Here is a 24,632-nt window from a genome sequence, read left to right as displayed (position 1 = left end):
ATGACTTTGAACTAATCGGCCTTTTTAAAAAACAGGTAGAGTACCAGGGAAATTGCTCTCGTCTCCTCAAAGTTCTTCAAAAGACCTTCAGTGGTCACCTTATAAGACAATTCCTCAATCCCTGCCAGCAGTCAGAAAGGAAGAGGTGCCACCTAGTGGTAAGAACAGTGTTAACAGTGCTATTCCATGTTAAAGCATAGATGAGCTGTTTCTTCAAGCCAGACCTCCTTAAAAATGAAGTAATATCATCAGACCATGTAAAGACATATATGACAATATTGTAACATAGCTTTGTTTTTAAAATAAAAATATGATTTAGATATTTAAAAGGTTAAATTATTGCCACATTCAACCGCTTTTAAGCTCAGTGAGAAGCTATAGAGCGGTGGGAGATTCTCATTATTGCATTCACCTTCAAATTTACACAAATACAAGAACATAAAACACAATAAACAACAATTTTAATGAGGTCTTGGTTCAGGCACTGCGCAGTTGCTGTACTTTCAATGAAACTGCAGTAGTCTGTGCAGGGCTACTGCTGTAATGGCATTACAGATGCCATTGGTGACATCCCTTGTTAATAAAAATGTGTCATGACTGAACACTCTCATTTCCATTTTAAGGGCTAGTCTCTTTAAGTTTATTCTTCAGGCTACGACTTCTCCTTGACTTTCAGTGGTACAGAAAGTGTATCCAGCTATAACCAAAGCCTAGAAATCCAGACTAGTTGCTGAAAGTGCTATTATACTTGGTAAAGCTAAAATTACCTTTAAAAAATAAATCTTTATTATAAAAATGTGCACTTTAAATATGGACATGCTGAGTACAAATTACATACGCAATTAAATTTTAAATGCATTAAAGGCAATGTTCACGATTTTAATCCAGATACACTTTTTATAAAAGTCTGAGGAAGCTTCCTCACCATGTGCTAGATCTCCAGTCTGTTTTGCGTGCTCAAAACCAGTCTAATTTGTTAAAGACCCCATTGTCTGTAAGTTGATATATATACCAAGTGCTTCAAAAAACAATTCCAAATTACAATTGCCATTACAAATGTGTTTCTGTGGTAATTCAAGTAGGGAATAAAATCTTAGACAAGTTAAAATTCAGCCATGTAAGAACAGTTTTTTTTTTTTACCATTCTACCTCAAAAGACGCAGAGCTTCTCAACATAAACAAAACAGAGAGAACAGTGTTTCCCCACAATCGTAGATGTCCCCTTTAAATATTATTGTGGAGTACATCAAAAGAAAAAATAATATATACCTTCACACAAAATATTACCCATTTCAGCCTCCTTCCAGATGTTTGAACCTCTCACAGATGTATGAGCCTCTACACAGGGTTAGGATGCTGCAGATTTCCAAAACCTGATGAAACAAATTGAACCAAGCACCAGAGAGATGCTCAGTGGTAGAGGTCATAGAAAATGTAGAGAAAGGGGGCTTCAAGCAATTTAAAGGGAATATTCAGCTGGGCACACTCTCATTGCTTCAGGCCATTTCTACTTTGCTGATACTTGCAAGGGCCTTTGAAAATGATACTCAGAGATGTGTATCTGTGCAAAAATACAAAGCTTTAAGCTTAAAGAGTAAGCTTTAAGCTAGGGAAAGCTCTTACTAGCTATGACTGTAGGATCTTCTCTGTAAGAATCAAATGCAGGAAAGTGCTATGGCAAGCATCCATTATATTGCAAACAGATATGAAAAAATTGCCTCATATTGTCTCATAAACATACTGATGCCTAAGGTTTAAAGAGCTGAATTCGCCCACTGTACATTATTACAGAATAATGTCTGATAAATCTGCCTCAGGTTCTTTGTCAGGGTGGAGATGAAGGTTGGTCAAAACTAGACATGAAATGATATGAAAATTTAATATCACAATTATAGTGACCAAAATTATCACGGTTATCAGTATTAAAAAACGTGCTTAAGAGTTCAAAAAGAACCGATACACAAACTAAACTCATTTCAAGTAAGTTTTCTATGGAACATATTATTAGCAGCACTATGTTCACACATTTGAATAAAGTTTAAACAAACGTAGAGTTAAACAAACAGTAAACTGCAGTCTTTGTTTGCTTCATGTTAAGCTGTAAAAGTCATGTGATTAAGATAGCAATTGTTTATAGTATTTTGTTTAACAGGTAATCAGTAATTATACATTTATAAACGTAAGTTTTGTTGTTTTTGTGGAAATATTTGCTGCAGACAAAATTAAAAGTCCCCTTTAAGAGGCATCTTTATTTCAAATATCTCCTAGAGCACAAAGGAAAAGGCATTTGAATGTACGGTTAAACCATTTAAGGTGGCTTAAAAGAACACCAAACAATATTTTTACCTTAAAGTTACAGCTTCAAAATCAGTGTGATGCTCCACTGACCTGTAATAGTGAGAACACAGCCTGTGTTGTTGCCACTCTGGGCTCAGCACTGCAGAAGCTGCACTATGTAGCTTTTGGAGAAGGGTAAGGATTATAACCTCCCTGTCCTGATTTCACCTCTCCTGGTTTCAAGGGTTCTTGGGGAGTAAAATCAGGATGTTTAGGTGTGACTTTGATGCTGTAACCTAAAGCAGTAATTGCAGTGATTTACATTGGTAGAATAATTCTAATCCTCAGGAATTTTACTGTGGTTTACCATGAAACTGGTGATCAATTTATGTCTAGTCATAACTTCATGTGTGTTTTAAGGAGACAAGCAAGCTTAAAGACATATCCCCCTGATAAACAATGCATCGATTCAGTTCTGAAATGAGCAGAAAGAGCACAATAAACAAAGGCAAATAACGGCATCACATCTTGACCAGGAATGTTTATTGATGTGCCTGTTCCGTTCTCTCGACCCCAAGAAATAGACAAGTGCTTTCAAGTGCTTTGTTGACAAAAAAAAAGGCAAAATGCAAAAATTAGACATGTGAGTATTCCCAGGTCAGTGTGTATATATATATAAAAAAAGTCTATAGCACTCCTAACTCTTACATTGTCTTGAATGTGGCACTGAGTAGGTACCTAGTCCACCCCTGAATAAACCTATGCATCTTCGTTGGTAAATGTTTTCAAAAAACATAAAACCTCCGCAAATATGTTTGATTTTGTGATAGAAACTTCTTTGCAAAACAAAATAAATATTCCTGTATACAGTGTTTCGGCAACTTTCCAAAAACATGAAAGGTGACAGTGAGAGGACCAAGGACACCAAGGTGCAGGTTGCTAACGAGCTGGACAGTCAAGGAGCAAGCTCACTGGTGATTTTTCAGAAGGCCAAGAAAAGCAGACGTAATACTGAATAAAAGTGCAGTTCCATTGTAATGTGGCAAAATGAGTTTTCCTTTGACTTCTTTATTAAGACAACAGAAATGAAGATGTGTGGTTTTGTATAATCAAGGCAAGTCACAGCTTTGTCATTGGTATGTGCAGTTTATTCCAAGGCCCCATCCACAGTTCTTCTTCGTCCGACTGTGTGCGGTCACTTTGTGAGCCTAGTGGGTCCCTGACCTCCTCATTGTCTACAGTGGACTCTTGCTCGTCCACATTCTGCGTTCTTTCACATTCTCCTTTTGCCGTGTTGGATTTAGAGGCTATGCTCTCAGTGCCGGAGGCCAGGGACCCGCTGGAGGGCCGAGTCGTAATGCCTGGTTCACCACCAGTAGCAGGCATGGCCACAGGGCTGTTGAGAGGAACTCTTTCCTCTTGAGTCACAGCCAGTTTGTCCAGTTTCTTGAAGTGCTTCCCAAGCCGGACAGGGGAGCTGAATTTGATGTTGTTGGTGTGGGTTGCCCTACGTGTCCGGATGATGGAGCCATTCTGAGCAAGATAGATGCTCCCGTTGATGTTACTGTGGCAGTTAACGTTCGTGTTTACATTGGAAAGCCGGTTCCGGTGAACTTCTGGGGCGCTGTCGTCTCCTGTTGAACTGGTCTCGTACTCGCGATCCACCACCAGCTTGATTCTCTTCTTTCTGGTGTACTGTAATAAAGACACATACAATTAAAAGGCAATAATCTGATGGAAAACATGCACACAGGTGTGGGAATCCCTGACCTCACTATAATTTGAGGCTGATAGTAGAGTCCATTCTATTATGTAATTTCCAGTCATCAGGAACATGTGCTTCACTGTATTATCTTTGCCTTTATTATGGGATTTCTATCCTGGCTTTTAATAATTATTTCAAATGTTTGTGAATTTGTCAATGGTCATTTCACTGGAAATTAAATAAATGATCTCTAACAGCTGCACAGCACTGCACACATCAGATGAATACACACAAAAGAAGGCAAATCACTATACATTTCTTGGAAATTTACACTGTGTTTTTGACCATAATATTGAAAATGAATACTGTTATAATTATAAGTTGTAATCTATCAAATATTCTATGCATTTTTACAGCTCTGAGTGAACAGGTGAGAAACCAGCACTTTTCATACACGGTATATTCCCAAAAACCAATCAATGATAGTGTCCACTTGGCAAATCATATGTAGACTTTTCAGAACAGCAGTAAAATCAGATTTTATGCTTGCTACATCAAACCAAATTTATCCAGTTATAAAAAATATTTATAATGCATTTTGATAATTTTTGCCAATTTATAAAAACACTTTTTAACTAAATATTAGCCTGAATTGGTAAGTTATGTTCTTAAAAACGAAGGTGCTACAAAAGGTTCTTGGAACGATGCCATAGAAGAACCACTTTGTCTAATACTTTTAAATGGATAAAGAACCTTAAGAATGGGGTTTTAAACAATTAAAAGGTTCATCACACATTTCTTAAACAAGCATGGTTCTTTATGGAAGAAAAAGTGGTTCTTCTATGGCATTGCTCAAAGAACCCTTAGAAGCACCTTTCTTTTCAAGAGAGTAGCAAATTCTGTCCACAATGATGGCTATGGGGCAAAGTGAGCCAAACACTGTGGGGTAAATATCGGCAAGCTACTTCCACCTTAAAACACTGAAGAAATTCAGTGAAGAAGGAGAGAGCAACAATTAACGTTGACCTGTAGCTGCTGGTTTGTTTGCAAGTTCCCAAAAAGTAAACAATAACTGGTTTGCATTGAAAATTCAATGCCAGTGTTAATTTTGGCAGCAGTATTTGATTTGTTATTAGTTTAAGTGGCATTTATTTATTTATTCATTGTAATTCATTGTTTATTAAAATTTAACAATTTAACAAATTAACAATTTATTTCTAATCAACAAGGTCCCTGTTTAGTTTTGAACAAGGTTATAACTTTGGTCCTCAACAAATTGTTTCAGAATTGCATTTCGAAATGTAAACTTCATTTGCTGGTTTTTATGTTGTTTATAAGAAATTGAATATTAATATTTGTAAAAGGGACATTTTTTTTGGAAAAAACACTTGGTTAAAATAAGACATATTTTAGAATCCTTTGTTACAAATGCATTCTGATCATTTAGATTGAGATCATTCATTGTCTGTCTCTAAGCGCTTATCCAGTTCAGGGTCGTGGTGGTTCTCTCTCAGTCCCTCTGCTCAGTGACAGGGCGAGAGGTCTTTTTCTCAACCAACAGATGCTTTGCAGATAAATACACTTATTGTGAGAGCACTGCTGGCAAACAATATCTTTCCTTTTAAACTGTATTGAATTGATTTTCTTGCCGACGATTCATTCTGAGCTTAAATCTCCTCCCAGAGGGGTTATGGAATGTGTCTGTCAATACTTCAGAGTAAAATGTTTAAGTCTCTAAAATCCAAGCTTGCTGCTGTTTTTTCTATCACTGTATTAAAGATGCACTATATTAAAGATTTATTGTTAAATATGCCTGACAGTTTCTAATTCAGAGCACAGTACTGATCTGTAAGAACTTAAAAAAATTGTCAATCCATGTTTTCTTTTCAATAAAGCAGTTTGCATCTAAAAATGCATTTATGATATTGTTAGATTGCAATTTTAACAAATTATACACAACATGGTTCAGAAAATTAAGAAACTAAATACAGAAAAAAGGCGTTTTTTCCCCTTAACAGGTTAAAGAACAAACCTCTGTTGGGTGGATGTAACAGTGAAATACAGAAAAGGCCTCCTGAGAAGAAAGCATGCAATTAGGAAGGTCTGAAATTCAGTGTAAACACTCAAGGAAACATCACAGCAGTACACTCAGAGTGTGCCAACAAGCCAGCAGAATGAAGTCCAAACTACAATTAAAGGAGACAGTCCCGCTTACTGAGGTGGCTTGATGCTCATTTAGGATGTTGTAGCATTCTCCTAACTCAGTCGGATTCAGCAGTGTCTTCCTCCTCGTACTCTTCTGGACTTGCTTGCTCTTCTGATGAGTCCTGAAAATGGTTACTACTCCCTGACGTTTTCGCCAATGTACCTTCATCGTCTTCTTCATCTTCATCTATAGGTGAGAGGTTAACGCTCTTTGTTTTTTCTGACACATAAATACTTCTCTTGCTATGGCTTTGATTCCTCTTGAAACCTGATGGGTGTTTTACACCAGAAGGCTCACATTGCTCCTCTGACACTACCTCACCTGACTCTTTCTCTTCACTACTCTTTTCTTGGGTGGTATCTTCTAAGATCGCCCTACTGTCTTTGCGAGGACTATTTGTGACAGTCCTGTGGGCAATGGATAAAGAGGGTCCATCTGAGGGAGGTGACTCTGTACCAGAATCATGTGACTCCACGCTCCCCATTGATGAGTTTTCTCCTGCCTCTTGTGTGGCTTCAAAGTCTTTGTCCATCTCAGCTGTCTCAGACTCAATCTCAGTTTCTGTCTCAGAACCTTGGTCTGTATCTGACTGCTTATCTATTTGTGACTCACCTTCAGAGTCCTCTTCCTCAGCCTTTGAGTGACTCCCTCCATCAGAGACCCCAGACTCTCCTGGTTCTTCATCTGAATCAAAACTACTCATATATGCCACTTCTTGTTGTGTGTTTGAATAACTACGCGTTGTTGCTGTTGCAATGGCACCATTTTTTTTGGAGTAGGTTTCCCGAATAGCAGCGTCTTTGAAAAACTCTCCCTTGCGCCCAGTCTCCTGAGACTCGCTGGGGAAACTCTGTGATTCCCTTTGCCAAGAATCGCTAGTTGCCTGGGAAACCGAGGCCTTCCCTTCACTTGAGCTGTCACTTGTGCTGCTTTGAGAATTTCTGCGCCTCTGTGGCTTTTTAGAGATGTTCATGTGGCTGAGGATCTTTCCCAGATGTGCCTTCGCTGAGGTCTTTCCTTCTTTGTACTGGAAGTAGCTGCCTTCAATGTCCATACCACTGTCGGAGCTATCAGAGCGGTGGCCTTTAGTAGGTTTCGGGGGGTCTACACCCTCAAGCTTCTCTGTATTCATTGGAAATATTCTGGCTTTCTTCCATGGCGTGTGGCGAGGTGCTGGTGGACCAGAGGCCTTGCCCGTGGCAAGTAGTTTGTTGAGTTTCATCACTGCTTTGAGCTTTGTCACAGCCTTTGAGCTGCGAGGGGATGGAGTGCCCTCTGCTGGCGTTGGCGGAGACAGCTGTGGCCTGAGGGTTTGATCTGTAAGGGCCTGTTTATGAGGAGGGGCTGGCCTTCTACCATGTTTGGCAACCTGTTATAGTCCATACTGCTATCAGTTTGTGTACAAGGAGTAATTGCATATCAGTTCAAAAATTTGTAATTTAATTTCACACACTTAAAAATATTAATTCAAATAATAAATAACCACTTACTGGCCACTTTACTAAATTTTATCCACCACAAACAACCGTATTTTTTTGACGTCACACAGAGTTTATTAAAGTTGTGTTACCTTTTCCACTTAAGTCCAGATTAGACACTTTATTTAACTTTACTCTATTGTATACAAACTTTATTTGTATACACTTTGAGGACTGTTATAGGAAAACTGATTAATAGTTGTATTAATAAAACATAAAATAACATGGTTAAGGCCTTGTAATGCAAACATTCCATCACATTTTATTAGTGCATAATTTGCATTCTTTCATGATTACGGTTGAGGTGGGTCCAAAGCCTACAGGGCAGGGCAACAGTCTATTGTACAGCATCACACACACACATAAACAGTTACTCACACTCTCACACATATGTACAGTTTCACACAGCCAATCCCACCTACCGCCATGTGTTGCTAGATTGTGAGGGTAATTTGGAACACTAATAGGAAACACAGACAACAGCTATATGTTAGTGACACTAACTGTTGTGCCACGGTGCTACCTCTAGTGGATAATATGCATTTTTATTCCTATAGATTATGGAGTTAACTCAATTGTAATTAATAGAGTTTAAGGAGTCTAAAATATATTGTTTCATATTCTAATAATTTAGTCATTGGTACATATATTAAAACCAATTAAATTATAAAATAAACCAATTAAATAAATAAATCGAACACAGAATGCAAATTGATTCCTTGAAAATTTATTTAGCGCTATTTTAGCTTCTAATTAGTGACTAAAACTCTACTCCATTTTAGAAAATGAAGCACATTTTGAATAAAATTTTAATAATAATGCAGTTAATGAATAATGCTAAATAAACTATTAAGTCAGAGTCAAACATAGGCATCATTAAAAAAGAACCTCCAGTATGTTTTCTTTTAATTAAAATGTGACTATTTAATAAGATCTACTTATTATTAATGTGCACTCTTGTTCTACAAGTACAGAAATCTAGGCGAAGATTCATTCCAACTACCTGTCTTCAATTATCATCTTAAATCAAGTGTCAGAAGTGTTAGGGCAATTGAAATAAAATTCTACAAAGGTATTTTTGTATTTTTTTTTATTCAGTCTGAATGCATGATTTTTATCATTGAGGAGAAGTGTACGCATTTTCATTACAACCATCCTGGAAAATGTTAATCCAATCCCAATAAAGCTTTAGAGGCTGTATGCTCTGGAATGTATAATAATATATATATATATCTGTGACCAGTGGTGCCTCATAAAAAAATAACTCAGGGGGTAGGCACATTGCATTGTACCAGTAAAAATTTACACTGTCATGTATCAGTGAAGAGTTTTACTTTTTTCTTGTTACCTCATGTAGCAATACGACTAGTAACCACTAACCACATAAATCCTTCTCTTTATCTACATACAGTACAGTATTTGTGGATAGTTATAACAACAAGTTCATAATAAAGGTCTTTTTCTTTTAAATAAAGTTTTTTCCCTGTACAATGAATGAACAATCGACTGGTCACAAAAAAACAAACTGTCATTTAGTCCCCCTCACAAATATCTTAAAGAAATAATGACCAGCCTTTCCGTTAATCATATAAAATTGAGTAAAATTTTCAGTCCCACAATAATTTGATTCAGTATTCAAATAACATTTTATATTAGGTGCTGGAGATCCAGAATAAAGAGTACTGTACTGACCAGACCACTAGCTGTTCCAATTATCCCTACAGGAGTGTGCCTGAAATTAATCATTACACTACATGGTGAAGAATGTAGGGAACAGAGCAGGGGGGCATTTGGAACAAGACTCAGAGGGCCTATAACAAAAGTGTGTGGGACAAACCCTCCCAGAACCCATAGAGAATGAACTGAAGGCTCTGCAGCTTCAAAAAAAAAAAAAGTCTTAACCTAAGAGTTGTGAGCAGTCTGGGGTGATTTTACACCATCTTGAAATCGCTCAGAAAGTGGCAGAAGTGGGGAACAAAACCTGATGCTGATTGGACTCTGATACTCAAAGGTACTCATATTTTTATAGGGGACATATTTCAAAGTTCTTTCCACAAAATCACTCTCACATAAAGAAACCTCACGTTGCCAGTTTCACTCCCTTTCAGAATGAGCCGTTTAAGGGCTCTGTCACTTTAAGAAATAAACTGTTGCTGGCTATGCACCACCCACCCCATGTTTACGCTGAGCATTTACTACACGTGAAAATGACAGAAAATAGGGGCACTATCCAACCCTATATATTCGACACTGAGTCCGACTCAAAAAGAGGAGCCACCTGCACAAACAACTTCATGAACACAGTAAGGTTTCTGAATGGTTAGTCAACTTTTTAAATAAGCTTATTTGTTGTTACCATCGCCATATCTCTTTAGTTCCACTTAAATCAGGCTATATAGCTGGGGTCTTCAAACTATGGCCTGTGGCTTTCATTTGACTGGCCCCTTTAATTACACCAGCAAAGTCTGGCCAAGGGCATAGATTTGTGTAGAGATGAAATGGACATGTCTTCATACCAATCCAGTGACTACTTAATTGACACTGAATTGTTGGTGTCTAGTCAATGTCCTGCTTCTCGAGCCCATACAGGATTGGCTTTACTGCTTCTCCCTAACATGTGAGAGGCTGTGGCTGTAAGGAGACAAAGCGGGGTGAACACGGGGCTGCATGTCCACATCGGGTCTCGCTTTTTACTAGATGTTTTCTTCTCTGGCTGCAGTCTGGCCCTCAGAAAGACAGAAAAACTGTGAGCTGGCTCTTTGATTAAAAAGTTTTCTGTTCACTCTAGCCATGGCCCTCGGCATCTCATGCACGATGCTTGTAAAACCAGCAGAACAAAATGGTGGATCTTCAACTAATGTAATTGGTGGGGCTCTTGTCCGGGTTGGCAGACAAGGTGTGGTGCTATGCAGATTTCCTTATTCTGACGTCAAGGGAGCCATCCAAGTGGTTAATAGAAGCATATGATTCTTGACAATAAAATCTTTCAACTGACTCACAGGAAATGGATGGATGTTTTTTTTTTCACAGTAGAGACGCAAGTGGAAATGAAAAAGCACATAGAAAGTGAGTTTTGCATAATATGTCCTCTTCAATATTCATTTTGATATTTTAACATGTCTAGTTACTGTAAATGGATCTTCATGAATCTCTATAAAAATTATCTATCTATCTATCTATCTATCTATCTATCTATAACAACACTGCCATGTGACTGCAGTGCTGAGAATGATCTGAATGTCCCAAATAAGTGGGTCCTGTGGGGGACCTATTAAATTATACAGAGAAAAAGATGGGCTACAATCAGTATTCGAAATACAAAATGGACATAATATATAAGGTAGGTATAAACTAATAAAATGGCCAGTGAGTATGGCTACCCTAGTTTTCAACATTGGCATGAAATGGATTAAAAAAATAAATAAATAAAAGAGATACCTCTCCTTCTGGCTCGTGAGGACTGTAATAATAGCTGCCATCATCCTCCACGATCACCTCACCATACTCATCATATGTCCCAGCTGGAGAAATGAGCTTCCTGCGACTGCCATACTGAGGCAATTCATACCTGAAAGACATAATTGGAGGAATTATTATACATATTATAGGCTCTTGTACACAAACATATTTGCAGTGTCAAACATAGCTGCTGGCATGTGCAGAAAGATAATCATTTTGTATTTTTAGTACCCTGTAAACACTGCAGCTCTTGACATTCATGTTGTTAATTTGCAGGCAGTAAACAGTTAAAGCCTCAGTGAGAACCACATCTCCAGATGCAGGTAATTATTTTGGTTGGTGATAATCTCTATTTAGTTTGAAAAGCCTGTATATTTTTCCCCCTCACTTAACTCTTGCCCCGCAGGATGTCTGTGGTTCTTGGGGCAAACAAGCACTCACAATGCCCCTGTAACACTGGGTAAGCATGGCCACAACAGGCTTTGATTAAGAGCTTTGTGTCCCCCTGGGAAGGATCAGGCTGTCTACGCTCAAATTCAGTTCAGATTAGTGGAAAGGCCATCACGTCATTGGAGAAACAGAGAGGGGTTATTGTTTATTGTAGCAGCCACAAGGGGCACTATAAATTCAGTCTCCAGAGAGAAGGTAGTTTTTCCAGTGATAATGTGAAGGACAAGAGGGGGGCGGGGGGTATTCCACAAAGCAGGATTAATCAGTTAGCCAGACAACTTAATGGATGCTAGGTAATATTTTGACCTTAAAATTACAATTTCAAAATCATTTTGATGCTTCAGTTACCTGTAACAGGCGTGTCTTTGCTACTCAGTACTGCAAGGTTACCACTGCAGAAACAGCACTATGTAACTTTCAGAGGATAGGAAACAACCCTCTCCATTGATTTCAGTGCAGTGTTGTAAAATATAATTACACTAGGGGGAGCCCCAGGAACAAAGAACCCAAATATTACCTAGTGTTCCTTTAAGGCCAAAGTTGAGGATTGTTGCTAAACTATCTTCCCTGAAGCATTTTGAATTTGGGTTTATGCTATGTGGCTAAACTGAGAAATCCTGCCTTGTGGAATACACTCAGTATAAACCTCAGTAAGTCAAGGTAGTATGAAAACAAATCTACAGATTTATATCCATTTTGAGACGTATTTTAGCAAAAACAGCACAAAGATCAACACACTCTGAAAAAGCAATCAAAGAGAGAGCGAAAACTGTGAAACGTTTTTAAAAATATATCTTAAAAAGTAATGAAATCATGCCATGGTTGAATATTCTCTTTGACAAAAAAAATTAATAAATAAAAAACCATCAGCAGTTCAAGAACAACAATCCTCAATGAGAGATTACAACTGTAGTTGTTCTCCTTTCATTGTCTTTTTTTTTTTTTTTTTTAGAATGGTAATGTTTATTGTAAAAAGGCCAGGGAATTCACAGACGTTTGCGTAGACGGCAAAGATGAAAAGCAAACCTGTGAATGCCTGTGGCATTCAATCAAGATAATGCTTTAATGGATATCACCCCAATGGCTTGGGAATCCTTTGACAAATTTTGGCCATTAAACATTGTTCATCTCAATATTCAATATTTTAACGTGCACAGAAACCTTATGCCAACAACCTGAAACATCTTTGGGCTCAAGATTATCTATAATGGACTGTCAGAAGGTTTCAAGAGTAAAAGAAGAAAAGGATCATTCAGAATGATACCTCTGCAAAGTTTAAAAGCCAGCAGTAGTCACAGCATGTGGGGGTCTTATTGCTCATAGCATAGAGTAACTTTCATGTCTGCACAAGCCAAATTGTGCATGTGTTGCAAGAGAATTACTGAGTAACCAGAGAGTGCTCTGGAGTTCTGTGTACTGGAGACTGGCCTGTCTTCAGAACACATCTGCCTCCTGAAAATGCAGAGCGCATTACAAAAAAGAAAATAAAGCGAGTCACCAATTACTATGATTATTATTATTTAAAAATTTCCCAACATTTTGGAGTGGGCTGTAGCCTTCAAATTAAAAACATATATTTCTGAGAAGTTCAAGGTACATTGTTTAAACACAGGTTGGACAAAATATACAAGCCCTTGCTTTCTGTATGAATATCACATTATTTTGGGCTTTGCAGTAAATGTGTAAAGTGTAGTGTGAAAAAATTGCAGACCAAAACATAAATTCACAAAAAAAAAAAACTGATGCTTGAGATAATAGCATTTAAAATTCAATATCTTCACATCTTAGGCTTTCATTAAGTCAGAGAAGGGAAAAAAGACTCTGCCCTTAATTCACAGCAAATGATTTTGCCTGCATTTCCATTCTTTCTCTTCTTCAGTGAGACGCCATATGGACAATTCTCACGGCACACGGCTCAGTGAATAATTAGCTTGGCCATTATAGTAGGAGAAGATGCCAGCGGCAGCCCGATGAGTTGGACGTAAAAAGACGGCACCCGTAATTCCCGGGTGAAATGAAGTAGATGGAATGGGCTTAAGAATAATGCCAGATCATGCACTTCAAGTACCAGTCGAGGAGCATTTTAATTCGATTTCCTCTGCTAGGGGGTTAAAAGCTGTACAAACGAGTGTTTGCATGGGGCAGGGTGTGGGGTCCAACGACAAATTTGTGTGGATGGTGGTACAGCCCAAGCATACTGAGAACACACTCACCCATGTTCATAATTATAGTAATCCTGTGTATAATAGTCCTGGCCGGGGTCGATGCCAGACTCCATAGACAGTTCCTGTGTTCAGAGCAAGAAGAATTAATGAGAGTTCTTTGCAGAGGAAAAGATACTAAATGTACAATAAATTGACCAATTCACATAAACACAGAAATCTGTACCAACTGAAGATTTGATCACAATTTGTTTTAAAGGAACACTAGGTATGATTTTTACTCATGGGCTCACTTTACAACTGTAGAATGTAATGCACTTTTACAGCACTGTGCTGAAATCAGCTGGGAGGGAGGGGGTGGTTCCCTACCCTCCCCTGAAACATACATAATACATAGTGCTCTTTCTGCAGTGCTGAGCCCAAAATAGCAAAGTAGTGAAGCATCACAATAATTTTGAAGCTGTAATTTTAAGGGAAATATACTACCTTGTGTTCCTTTAAATCAGTAATATATTGTAAAATTATAACTTGAAGTGCAAAATTAAAAAAAAAGTGGATCAATACATCAATTCATTAGATTATTGAGCATAAACAGAAAATATATGATTTTAACACCGTATTGAAATTTTGGAGTAAAAAATACAGTAACGTATGTCAGATGAATACGCTGTCACCTGTGTGAAATTGATTCATATGATTTATTAATTTAATAACAGAGACAGTATTTAAATGGCTACAAATATTTATTACAGTTAAACAATAGCCTTCATTATAGGGACGCGCGGTATCCACATTTTTCATACCTCTCAAAATATTATCGCGGTTTACCGTATTACTGTGGGGAGGGGGTGCTCTGTCGGGCTGCAGTGAGCCTTATCCATACTAAGTCGAGTGAATTTAGCTAAACACAGCCCAACAGTGCACAATGACACACGTGTTGACGATAAAAACTCGTTTCTGAGAGAGAGCAAATTTCAGCAACTGGTGCTGAAGGAACACTTAAGTTAAAAAATAAGCGAAATAAGACGGTGTACACTGTGTAGAAGCACAGCTGGCACTAACAGGCACTGGTGGTTTAGCACACCACAGCAGATTTTTCAGCAAACTGAGGCTCAAACCACAAATATTTAGAGGATAATGCCTTATACCTGTGAGCACAAAGTCGAGTGAATTTCTGAGAATTTTGCCTGTTCACAGCTTTCTTTCTCTCTGTTTTAACCCAAACTCAGCGCTAAATTTACAACAGCAGTGGGCTACTGGACTTGTGTTTTTCTTCTCCCGTTTTCAGACCGTGACATCAGCAGTCATTGAGCTCCCACAGCGCCCCCTCCCTGTGGCTCTCTTAAATGCACATGAACATGAATTTTAGCCGTCTTTTAAAGACACAAACGAGAAATTTGACACACCACACACACGTCATAAATACCGCCCTCATTTTAAGATACGTCCACATTTTTAAATACAACGGTATACGATACCAGGAACGAGCCACTATGTTCAAGCTCACTTTTATATCTGCTTCTATACTACAATGCTTCTGATTTTGTAAACAAATGTATCCAGCTTTATGAGACATACACTTAGTATCCTTTTACAGTAATATAATGCAGGAGAGAGAGAGAGAAAGAGAGAAAGAAAGAAAGAAAGAAGTACCTCTGGTCTCAAGAGAGAGGGCCGAAGCAACTGCTGCTGCTACAGTTGAGCCGGAAGAGAATCAGACCAGAAATAAAGGGGAGAGAAGAAAATATTACACAACATGAGCAAGGAGAAAATGACAAAGAAAAGGTCAGACACAAATGTAGAAGTACGAAGGAAAATTGTTCAACCAAAGACTGCTAAATGAGATGTCTACATAGAACTGTACATTAGATATACATTAAGGCAGTGGATCACAACCTTTATTTATTTATTTATTTATTTATTTACAGGGGTTTTCCTGGACCGGTGGGAGAGCAAGGGGTTTACAGTGATGCCTAAGGAGGCAATCCTATCATCATACCCCACAAAACCATTTTACACATTATTATATAGCAACAACAATCGATAAAATATTGATAAGGTATATATTAAAATATTGATAAAGAGAACTGAACTTGTATTTGTTGCTTTATGCAGCATATGTCTACTATAAAGGCCACATCCATTATCACAGAAGAGTGTGTGCAATCTGTGTGTAAATATTATAATTATATTATTTTTTTTTACCCTGGTATATATGTCTGAAGCCCCTACCTCTTATCTACACTCATTGTCGATTTTATCAGCTCCACTGTCTCTTTGTAGCTCTGTGATTACAGACTGTAGACCATCTGTTTCTCTGCGTACTTTATTATCCAAGTTTCACTCAGGACCACCACAGAGCAGATATGATTTAGGCAGAGGATCACTCTCAGCGCTGCAGTCACACTGATGTGTTGTGCTGGTATGAGCGGATTGAAGAACAGGGTGAAATAGGGATAATAACGTATGCAGAGAAACATGTGGACTACAGTCTGTAATCGCAGAACTACAAAGAGCCTTTATGGTCAGTGGAGCTGATAAAATGAACAATGAGTGTAGATACGAGGTAGGTGTTCCTAATTCACTGAACGTTCAGTGTATTTTTGGTTTACCTCAACTTTAACTTTAAAAATGCCTATTTAAAAACTGCTATTAAAAGAACATAATAACAACAACATCCAGCAACTCCCCTCCTCTTATCTCCCCCACATTGCTCACTGAACAGCATGGCTCAGGTTCTCTCAATTCATGGTCCAGAACCACCCACAGCCTGGAGTTTTGGGAGCCTCTCTCATACGGTTAATTCAAATGCTATTTCCAAAAACAACCCTATGGCTAACAAAAAGTAATTTAATATCTGCATTGCAACAGACAGACAGACTAACAAAGTGTCAGCAGTTTAAAACAGAAAAAAATAAACAAATCCAGTGGCTGGCAAAGTAAATATCAGCCTTCCATATCAGTCCATCGACTGAGGAAAACGGTCCAAAAAATTCCAAAGATGGAAGATAATTTCAGCGTAATATAATTCAAAGGATTTAAAGTACATACCTCTTGATGTCCATATCCTCTCCTGTGAGGAGATAACAGTATATCAGTCAGCTTATCAGGATAAAGCACTTCAATGTAATGCCTGAAAACCATTTCAACATTCAGTCGCTAAAACACAAAGCTTATCTCTGAAGTGGTCTCCAACCTTGTGCAGATTTAAATTCATGAGCTTGAGAAGTTACGAAACATTGCTACTTTATGTGCTGGGGATGAGGACGATGCTTAGAGATAGAATAATGGAATGATTCTGTCATGACTTCAAACCCCTTTTAATCAGAGAGATGCCAGTGTGTGTTTATGTGTGAAAATGCAGGACAAAACAGATGCTTGTGGAAGAGACGAAAGGCAAAACAGAAAAAGACATAGTAGCAGGTGAAAAGAGATTAAATGTACGCTCGGCTGCTAGAACTGCAAGGAAATTGCTCCAAAATCACTTATTGATTTTCCATAACTGCTTCATCGTGATCAGGGTCAAAGTGGGCACCCGTGAGCACTGAGTGCAAGGCAGGAACACAGCATGAACATGGTGGCATTCCTACACAGGCAGAGAGAGAGTACCCAAAACTCCCCAGAGACTGACCGGAGATGCAGATCGTACCCAGGACCCTAAGAAACAGAGGTGTGTGGCAGCGACCTGTTGTGCCACCATGCTTGCTTCAGTGTACTCAGGTGCAAAATTTTGAATGTAGACAATCTCTGTTTAAAGGCCTGTTAAACTATTCAATTGAATTAATTGTAATTAATCACATTATACTGTGTAGTCAATTGAGATTAATGACATTATCGTCATCATATTGGCACTAATAAAAATGACTTATTATTCATATTTATTTCTATTCAATAATTCAGTAACTTATTTCCATCATATGAAAGCTGGGTTGAGAAGTTCACACATGGAGCTTTTTCCACTGCATAATACCCACACTACCCAGTTTGGCTCTGCCTTCTTTTTGGCACTTGGAACCTGGATTGTTTTCCCCTAACACAGCTCTCCCCGGAATGTAAGATGGTGAAGTCGCAACACACCTCCTCTTATAGAAACTGCAGGCTTTGGAACCACTATTTAATTTTGTTTACTCATCATGTATTAGTGTAATGTTTTTGTCTATTGGGACTGAATGTGGCTTATGTTGTGTTCCATTTTAACTGATCCAAATAGGGAATTTAAGATGGAGCACCCCCACAAGTCAGATTTCCGAGATGGACAATTGGGGTTTGCTTAGTCAACCCTGAGTTCAGATTCTAAGATGGCTGCTTGCATATCAACAGTATGTAAAGTAAAAGTACATCATGTGTGTCGAATTAATTTCTTAAAGGTTTAGCTACTGTGTAAACTGTGAAACAGACATTTCTGGCAACTCATTTGAATGACATTTGCATGGCCCACAAGTGTCAGTTTGGATTTGTTATCATCTGTATACTTGGCCTAATGAACATGTATTTTCTGAACCATTTCAGGGCTACTTTTGAGTTTCCAGCTACTCTTCTGACAGAGCAGTTTTTTTTTCCTTTTTTCTGGGGGGTACTGCCTGCAGGCTTTAAACCCGAAGGTCTTTGAATTACCATCACTGCAGATAGAGAGTGAGAGAATGACACATGCTGGATCAGAGAAAGAGCAAAGCAAAGCAAGGACACATCACATCTACTTTTATGAGTATAAGAAGAGAGTTACACTTCCTGTGGTGCCTCCCAAGTTCTCAGACTCCATGACCCTTTTGAGAATGTGATCTGCAACATTGTTCAAGAGGAAGAAAATGCATCTAACTGCTGAAGGCTGGAGAAGAGGACAGCGCAGGCTAGAGAGGGAATAAGAAACAGAAAGCAGCATCTCTCATCTCTCTCAGCCTGAAAGGCCACTTCGCATAAGCAAGGCAAATTAGAATTCCGTTCGGGCGACTGATCATCGGGTGCAAATTACGGCAATTGTTCTCTGATGGGGGAGTAATGAGGAATTCAAATGAAGATTTATCGCTAAACAATAATCCATGACTTTCAGGGGACTTCACACTGGGAGTCCTCTCTGTAGCCACATTTGGGTGGGTGTCTGTTGCCTAGTCCACCCACCTTTGTATGGTCAGTGGAATGTATGATCTCCATTAGATGACACAAGGTAATTTCCTCTGCTAAGCCCCATTTGGCCATTCTGGAAGAGGTCATTCTTGGCACATAAATAATGTACACTATGTCCAAATGACAAATTACCATTGTCCTTTCTGATTACTAGATTTGGCTATTGAAAGGTTTAACCCCTGCAACATTTGCCCCTATAATATCTATAAAAGGCATTGTCGGCAGAACTGGAAATGCTGCACAAGTCTAGGTTGACTGTTGGTGCTTTTCCATTTCAGGGTACCTACTCAACTCTGCTCTACTCTGCTTTTATGCTTTCGCATTAGGCAAATTTTGTACCTGGTACATCAATCCAGGTACTTTTTAATCCTTGCAGAGCGATGACTTGCCAGACTTGTTTTTATCCCACTGACAAAGGCAGCTTATGAAGTTACGCCTAGGTATTTTAGAGAGATACAAATGTTTCTTAGATTGGTGGCTGATGAAAGATTCCAGAGAAAGCTGGATGGTACAGCAAGGAATGAAAAAGCTATACTAATCTGTGTGAACTTGTGCACAGAAAAACTCCTGTTAGAAACTGTGTTTTGCTATGCCACATCTACATCATTTCGGGGGCAGAATCAAATAGAATAGGTAACATGCAGTGGAATAGTGCCATTTGTCTAATACCAAGTATAGCATAGTTTTATAAATCCATCTGTGACCTCTAGAGTGAAAGAGGTCAATTCCATACCTTTGGGATACGCTGGAGTGGGGTTTGTAATCAAGAACTAATTATCCAGCAGCAGTACCTGACCTCACATGGTATCAAATTCCCACAGCAATGTAGCTATGAGAGGCTAACTAAATGTGTACAAACACACAGGCAATCATTTCACCAATAGGTTTCTGGTTTTAAATATCCAAATAAGGAGAATAACCCTGTGGATGGTCATGCGTAGTGCTGTAAGAACAAAATGAAAACAGCTACACAGCCTTTTTAATACAGAAGCCTGATCATGCATATTGTGCTGCCCTCTGATATAGTAAAGCACTACAAGATTGTACAGAAAAGCTCCCTAAAGCTAGCCTCAGCTTGGTTGACCATATGTGGTGCAATCCATACAAAACAGATGACTAAGAACATTCCGAATCAAGTTACCATTACATTAGTTTGATTGTCATAGCAGAGCATGTTGATTTGTTTTTGATTGCCACAAAGGTTTCTGCTACTGCTTTTCCTCATTAGCCTCAGAGTATGAAGCACTGGAGAATATATTCTGTTAAACTGTCTCTTCTTTGTTTGACACCATCCAGAACATCCTTCAGTGCATGTCTGTGACAATGGACAGATGACGGCAAGGTACTGACAGAAGCCTACGATAATCATCTGCGATGATTCAGGATTAATGGAGTGCTAATTAAAGTCAAGATTTAGGAGTCGACTGCTGAAAGAAATGCCCTGCGTCACTGTTTAAAAGACGAAATGGGGTTATGCGTCCAGATGCACATCCGTGATTGATTGATTGTAATAAAAAACCACCCATATTCAGAGCCGTCAAGTCAATTAGTGTCTGTAACAGCTAAGGTGTGCTGAATCATGGAGCATTCCAGGTATTTGACATTCAGACAAGTTCAGCTCCTGAATTACAGCTCCAGCCATTTCTTAGCATCAAAGTGGAGAGTAGGAAGGTTTTCCGGCCTGTATGTGAGCCATATGACTTTGTTTTGAAGGCCTTTACATAATGCATGAAGCTGCAAACCTGTACAGGCTGTGCTAACACAAAAGAGAATGTGAGGGAGAGAAACAGAATGGAGGAGGGTTTGAGAAGAGAGAAGGCAGTGTACATAGTGCTTTATGGAGGACATTTATTCAAGTGCAGCAAGACTAAAGTATATCTCAATTTTCAAAAGCATGGGTATAAGAAAAGTTCAACAGATAATAAAATAAACCCATAGAAATCCCTAATTCATGTAAACTGAGCTAATTTAAGGTGCACCCATTGCCAAGATGTGTTTAGTAGAATACCCTGTAGAAAACGTCACCAATAGATTAGGAACAGCCATAAATGAATCTGAGGTCCCAATTCCCAATGCCTGGCATTGGGTAGAGGGAAATAAAACACCCAAGCATTGAGCTGTGGAGAAGGGAACGGTGTTCTTGTTGAGAGAGCACTATCAAATATGTTTAGGATTAATTAAGAATGGTGTCCAAGATCAATCACCCAACACCAACTTACTACTGCTCTTGTAGCTGCCATCAAATACTCAGTGTAATGTTTCAAGACCTTTACAAAAGTCTTTTTCTGCTCCAAACAGGATGCTGTCTAGGAACACCCTTTATTTCAGAAGAAATGTTAGATCAGATGTCTTCCATCTTTTGGACATTTATTTTTATGTTATAAAAAGGACCAAATAAGTTTGCACTTCACTCATTCAGCTTTCATACACATGCAGTAATCTCACTGACTACTCTACTTGGAATCACAATTACTCTCTATATCAGAGTTGCCTCTCTGAACTGGTTAAATATGGTCCATGTTTAAAAATTAATGACATCTTGAGCAAGGGTAATTAAATTTGACATGTGATGTGAAAATTCTGATAAAAAGAAATTGAGTAAAAACATTACATCAGTGGTGAGGATATCAAATAAGTCACTGTGAGATGAGAGCGAGAGAGAGAGAGAGAGAGAGAGAGAGAGAGAAAGAAAGAGAGAGAGAGAGCAGAGTACAAGGAGCCTGAAAAAGATGTCACAGAATGGTGGACTGAGAGGGAAAGCGTTTCTCCAGCTCTTCCACAAGGGAGTCCATGTTTGGTTTGGTGCACTTCTCTTCGTCTTGGGCAGCATCTACCTCTGGTTCTCCTGTCTCCGACTCCACGGTCACCTGTGGCTTTGGTGGTGCCTTTGGTGGCCGCTGCTTTTTGTCTATTTGACTGTACATGTTGGCAACGGATTTCTCTATGTCCGCTATGTTCTGGATGTTCTTAAGGATCCCCTTGAGTTCTTTCTTGGGAGCTTCGGGCTCGGCTGGGAGGGGTGGTGGTGCAGGACGTAAGGACACCGGCCGCAAAGAACTCACTGGGGGTAAGGGAGGAAGGACAAACGGGCAGGCAGCCTGAGAATGTGCAGCTGCAGGAGATGAGAGAGGAGGAAGAGGAGGTGGGGGTGGAGGTTTGGGGTAGGATGGTGAAGGAAGAGATGGAGGAGGTGGACTAGGTGGGGGAGAGGTGTGAGTTGGAGAGGCTGGGGGTGAAGAAGTTGTCGGTGGTGGAGGTGCAGGTACATCAGGAGGATCTGGGATGATCTCCACATTGACCTTGTAGGCCTCTTCCCCAATATATGCAGACAGGCTGCCATACTTGCGCAAGCCTGGCGGCGTAGGCTTGTGACTTGGGGGTGGCGTAACATCACTCTGGGTGATGATAATAGCTGGAGGGCCACCATCCTTCCCTATTCCTATGGCAATAGATGGCGGTGCCTCTGAAATAAAGAAGTCTGAGGATAAGGATCCCCGGGAATCGCGGCCCTGTTTCTGCCTCATCTCTTGCAGGGCCTGTTGCTCAAACTGCCGTGCCTGCTCCTTGACTGTCAGCTTGGGTTCCGCTCCATCACCCACCAAGCACTCAAAAGCATCAAGATGCTCCTTGCTGTCCTTTAGCTCCATTTTCAGAAGCTGAAGTTCCCACTGCACAGGATCCATCACCACCTGCCGACTGCGTAGGCCCTCACCGGCATCTCGCTTCCGCAGCCTGGAGGGCAACGTCCACGAGTGGCCAGATCGACTGGATGGGAAGCGCAAACTCTTCAGACCCCTGATGCCAGGTGAGTGCAAGCCCAGCAGGTCCCGGCGCCACTGCGACTTACCCACATTCTCTGGGCTGCTGACATTGCAGTCGTCACGGTACAGTGGGTTGGTGGTGGTCAGGGGGTTCTCGTCAGAAAGGAAGGTTATGTTGCTCTCAGAGCGAGGGAGGTTGTTGAGCAGGATGCCGTTAGCTGTGGAATGCTTGTGCGCTGCGATGGCACGTGAGGCAAATGAACTGATGAGCCGTTGCCGATCACCCTCCTCCAGGACACACCTTTTATTCCTGTTCTCACCACAATGGCACAAGAATACAGAGTTAGCTGGTTGAGGAGAGGAAGAGGCTTGAAAGGACGTAGAGTACATGGGTGGGGGAAACCAGCTATGCAGCTAGGAATGGCAGCTATTGTGCAGCGATACATCAAGGAGGCATCCATAGTGTTTGAATGTTTTCTGTATCAGATATCGCTAATACACCAAGTCCTAAACAGCAGAATTGGATCTAACTGTAAGAGGGTGTAATCTCATAATTAGGCCTACAGTGTTAATTTTGGCAGCTGATTATAGGGCAGTTTTAGTTGTAGTCTTGTGACAAAAATATGTTAGTTTTAGTCTGATATTAGTCACTTATTCATCCATTCATTCATTCAGTCTTTCATTATCATTCAGGGTCGCGGTGGGTCCAGAGCCTACTTGGAATCATTGGGCGCAAGGCGGGAATACACCCTGGAGGAGGCACCAGTCCTTTTATTAGTCATTTAATTATTATTAATTAATTATTTTAGTCCATTCAATTAAAAATAGCCTAATTTCAGTAATGTATATTTTAAAGGTTTTACTATTTGAGAGGTAGCATTTAGTACTAACACAAACAATAGCTTAAAAGCTGTTATATTCAAAAATGTTATCCAAAATTATAGAAGGAATATGGTCACTTTATTTCTTCAAATACATTTTGGTGTGCTGCAAACTGAGACTGAGTCAACTCCAAGAGCTTCAACTCTATGAATCATTGTCCAACAGCTGACAAGAGCATAGATGCCTGAAGAAAAGAATCATTAGGAGTTGACTCCTCTTCACTATCCTACCAGGCTGCTTTTATTACCCTTACAACAGTATACAGACAGAGTGCGTTCATATTTATAGGTTCCAAATCAGAATTGATGGGTCATTTATTAGTTTTTCATATTATACTTTAGTTTTATTTTGTTGATGAATATTGCAAAATATTTCATCATATGTTCTCATTTTCAAATAATTATTTGATTCATCTAGTTTTCATTGTGAAAAATAAGTTGTCAATGAATAATTTCTATCCCTTTTTATTAAAGAAAATAAGACTGAAGGCTTAGAAAAAAAGGGACTACCAGCCATATAGTAGCACTACAAGCGGCACTCACAATATTTTGAGCAGCTACCCTTAAGAGCAATAAGGTGTACTTACTTAGGTCTGATATCCAAGATAGGAAAGAAATGACACAAAAAAAAGAAAACATGAAACAAAAATGATGAATATTATTCAGAAAGATATGAAACAGCCAGAGGATAATGTTGATGGCAATGATGGCATCTTCGTGGTGTAGCAAAATATGTCTGCTGGAAAGAGTGGTTATAACTATGGTTATGTTTCCAAAACACTACTTTTTCCAACCAATCTTTGCAGTATGTACAGTAACAGAAACACACTTTGCTCCAGCTTGCGGAAAGTCTATTGATTTTTTCTTTTTAATTCTGCCCACTGCCAACATGGAGCAACAGAATATAAACTAATAAAATTCAGTTATGAAAGAACTAAATCCATTCAAGGTATAAACCTACTTAAAGGTACATTAAAACATCAAAAACTTTTCGACATTTCTTTTCATTAATAGTCCTAATTACAGGCAAATACAACCCTGCTGCAGAGCCACTCAGCAGCTTATCAACAAAATTAATTACACTTCATAACAGCTATTTTCATTTCAGCTATTAGCATTTCAATTACCTTGC

At 39.2% G+C, this 24,632-nt stretch overlaps 1 protein-coding gene across 9 annotated transcripts in view; it reads right to left on the bottom strand.

Annotated features, from left to right (window-relative positions):
• Positions 1 to 2,278: 2,278 nt before the first annotated feature.
• Positions 2,279 to 24,632, bottom strand: part of pcdh15b (protocadherin-related 15b) — a 323,490-nt gene continuing 301,136 nt past the window's right edge. For 7 of the 9 annotated variants that reach the window (XM_066663496.1, XM_066663499.1, XM_066663497.1 and 4 more), the window contains 3 exons: positions 11,105 to 11,234; positions 6,015 to 6,056; positions 2,279 to 3,972 (listed from right to left, as the gene is read on the bottom strand). In XM_066663496.1, coding sequence (XP_066519593.1) covers positions 3,397 to 3,972; positions 6,015 to 6,056; positions 11,105 to 11,234 — 748 coding nt within the window. In that variant the 3' untranslated portion in view covers positions 2,279 to 3,396. Of the gene's footprint in view, positions 3,973 to 6,014; positions 6,057 to 11,104; positions 11,235 to 21,590; positions 22,930 to 24,087; positions 24,094 to 24,632 lie in introns of those variants that run through there. The other 2 variants (XM_066663500.1, XM_066663505.1) reach the window with 2 other exon arrangements.

The sequence above is a fragment of the Hoplias malabaricus genome, chromosome 3 (genome assembly GCF_029633855.1).
Source record: "Hoplias malabaricus isolate fHopMal1 chromosome 3, fHopMal1.hap1, whole genome shotgun sequence".
In the NCBI taxonomy this organism is placed as follows: domain Eukaryota; kingdom Metazoa; phylum Chordata; class Actinopteri; order Characiformes; family Erythrinidae; genus Hoplias; species Hoplias malabaricus.
The sequence above is the reverse complement of the archived record's forward strand: the minus strand, read 5'-3'. Positions and strand labels throughout refer to the sequence as shown.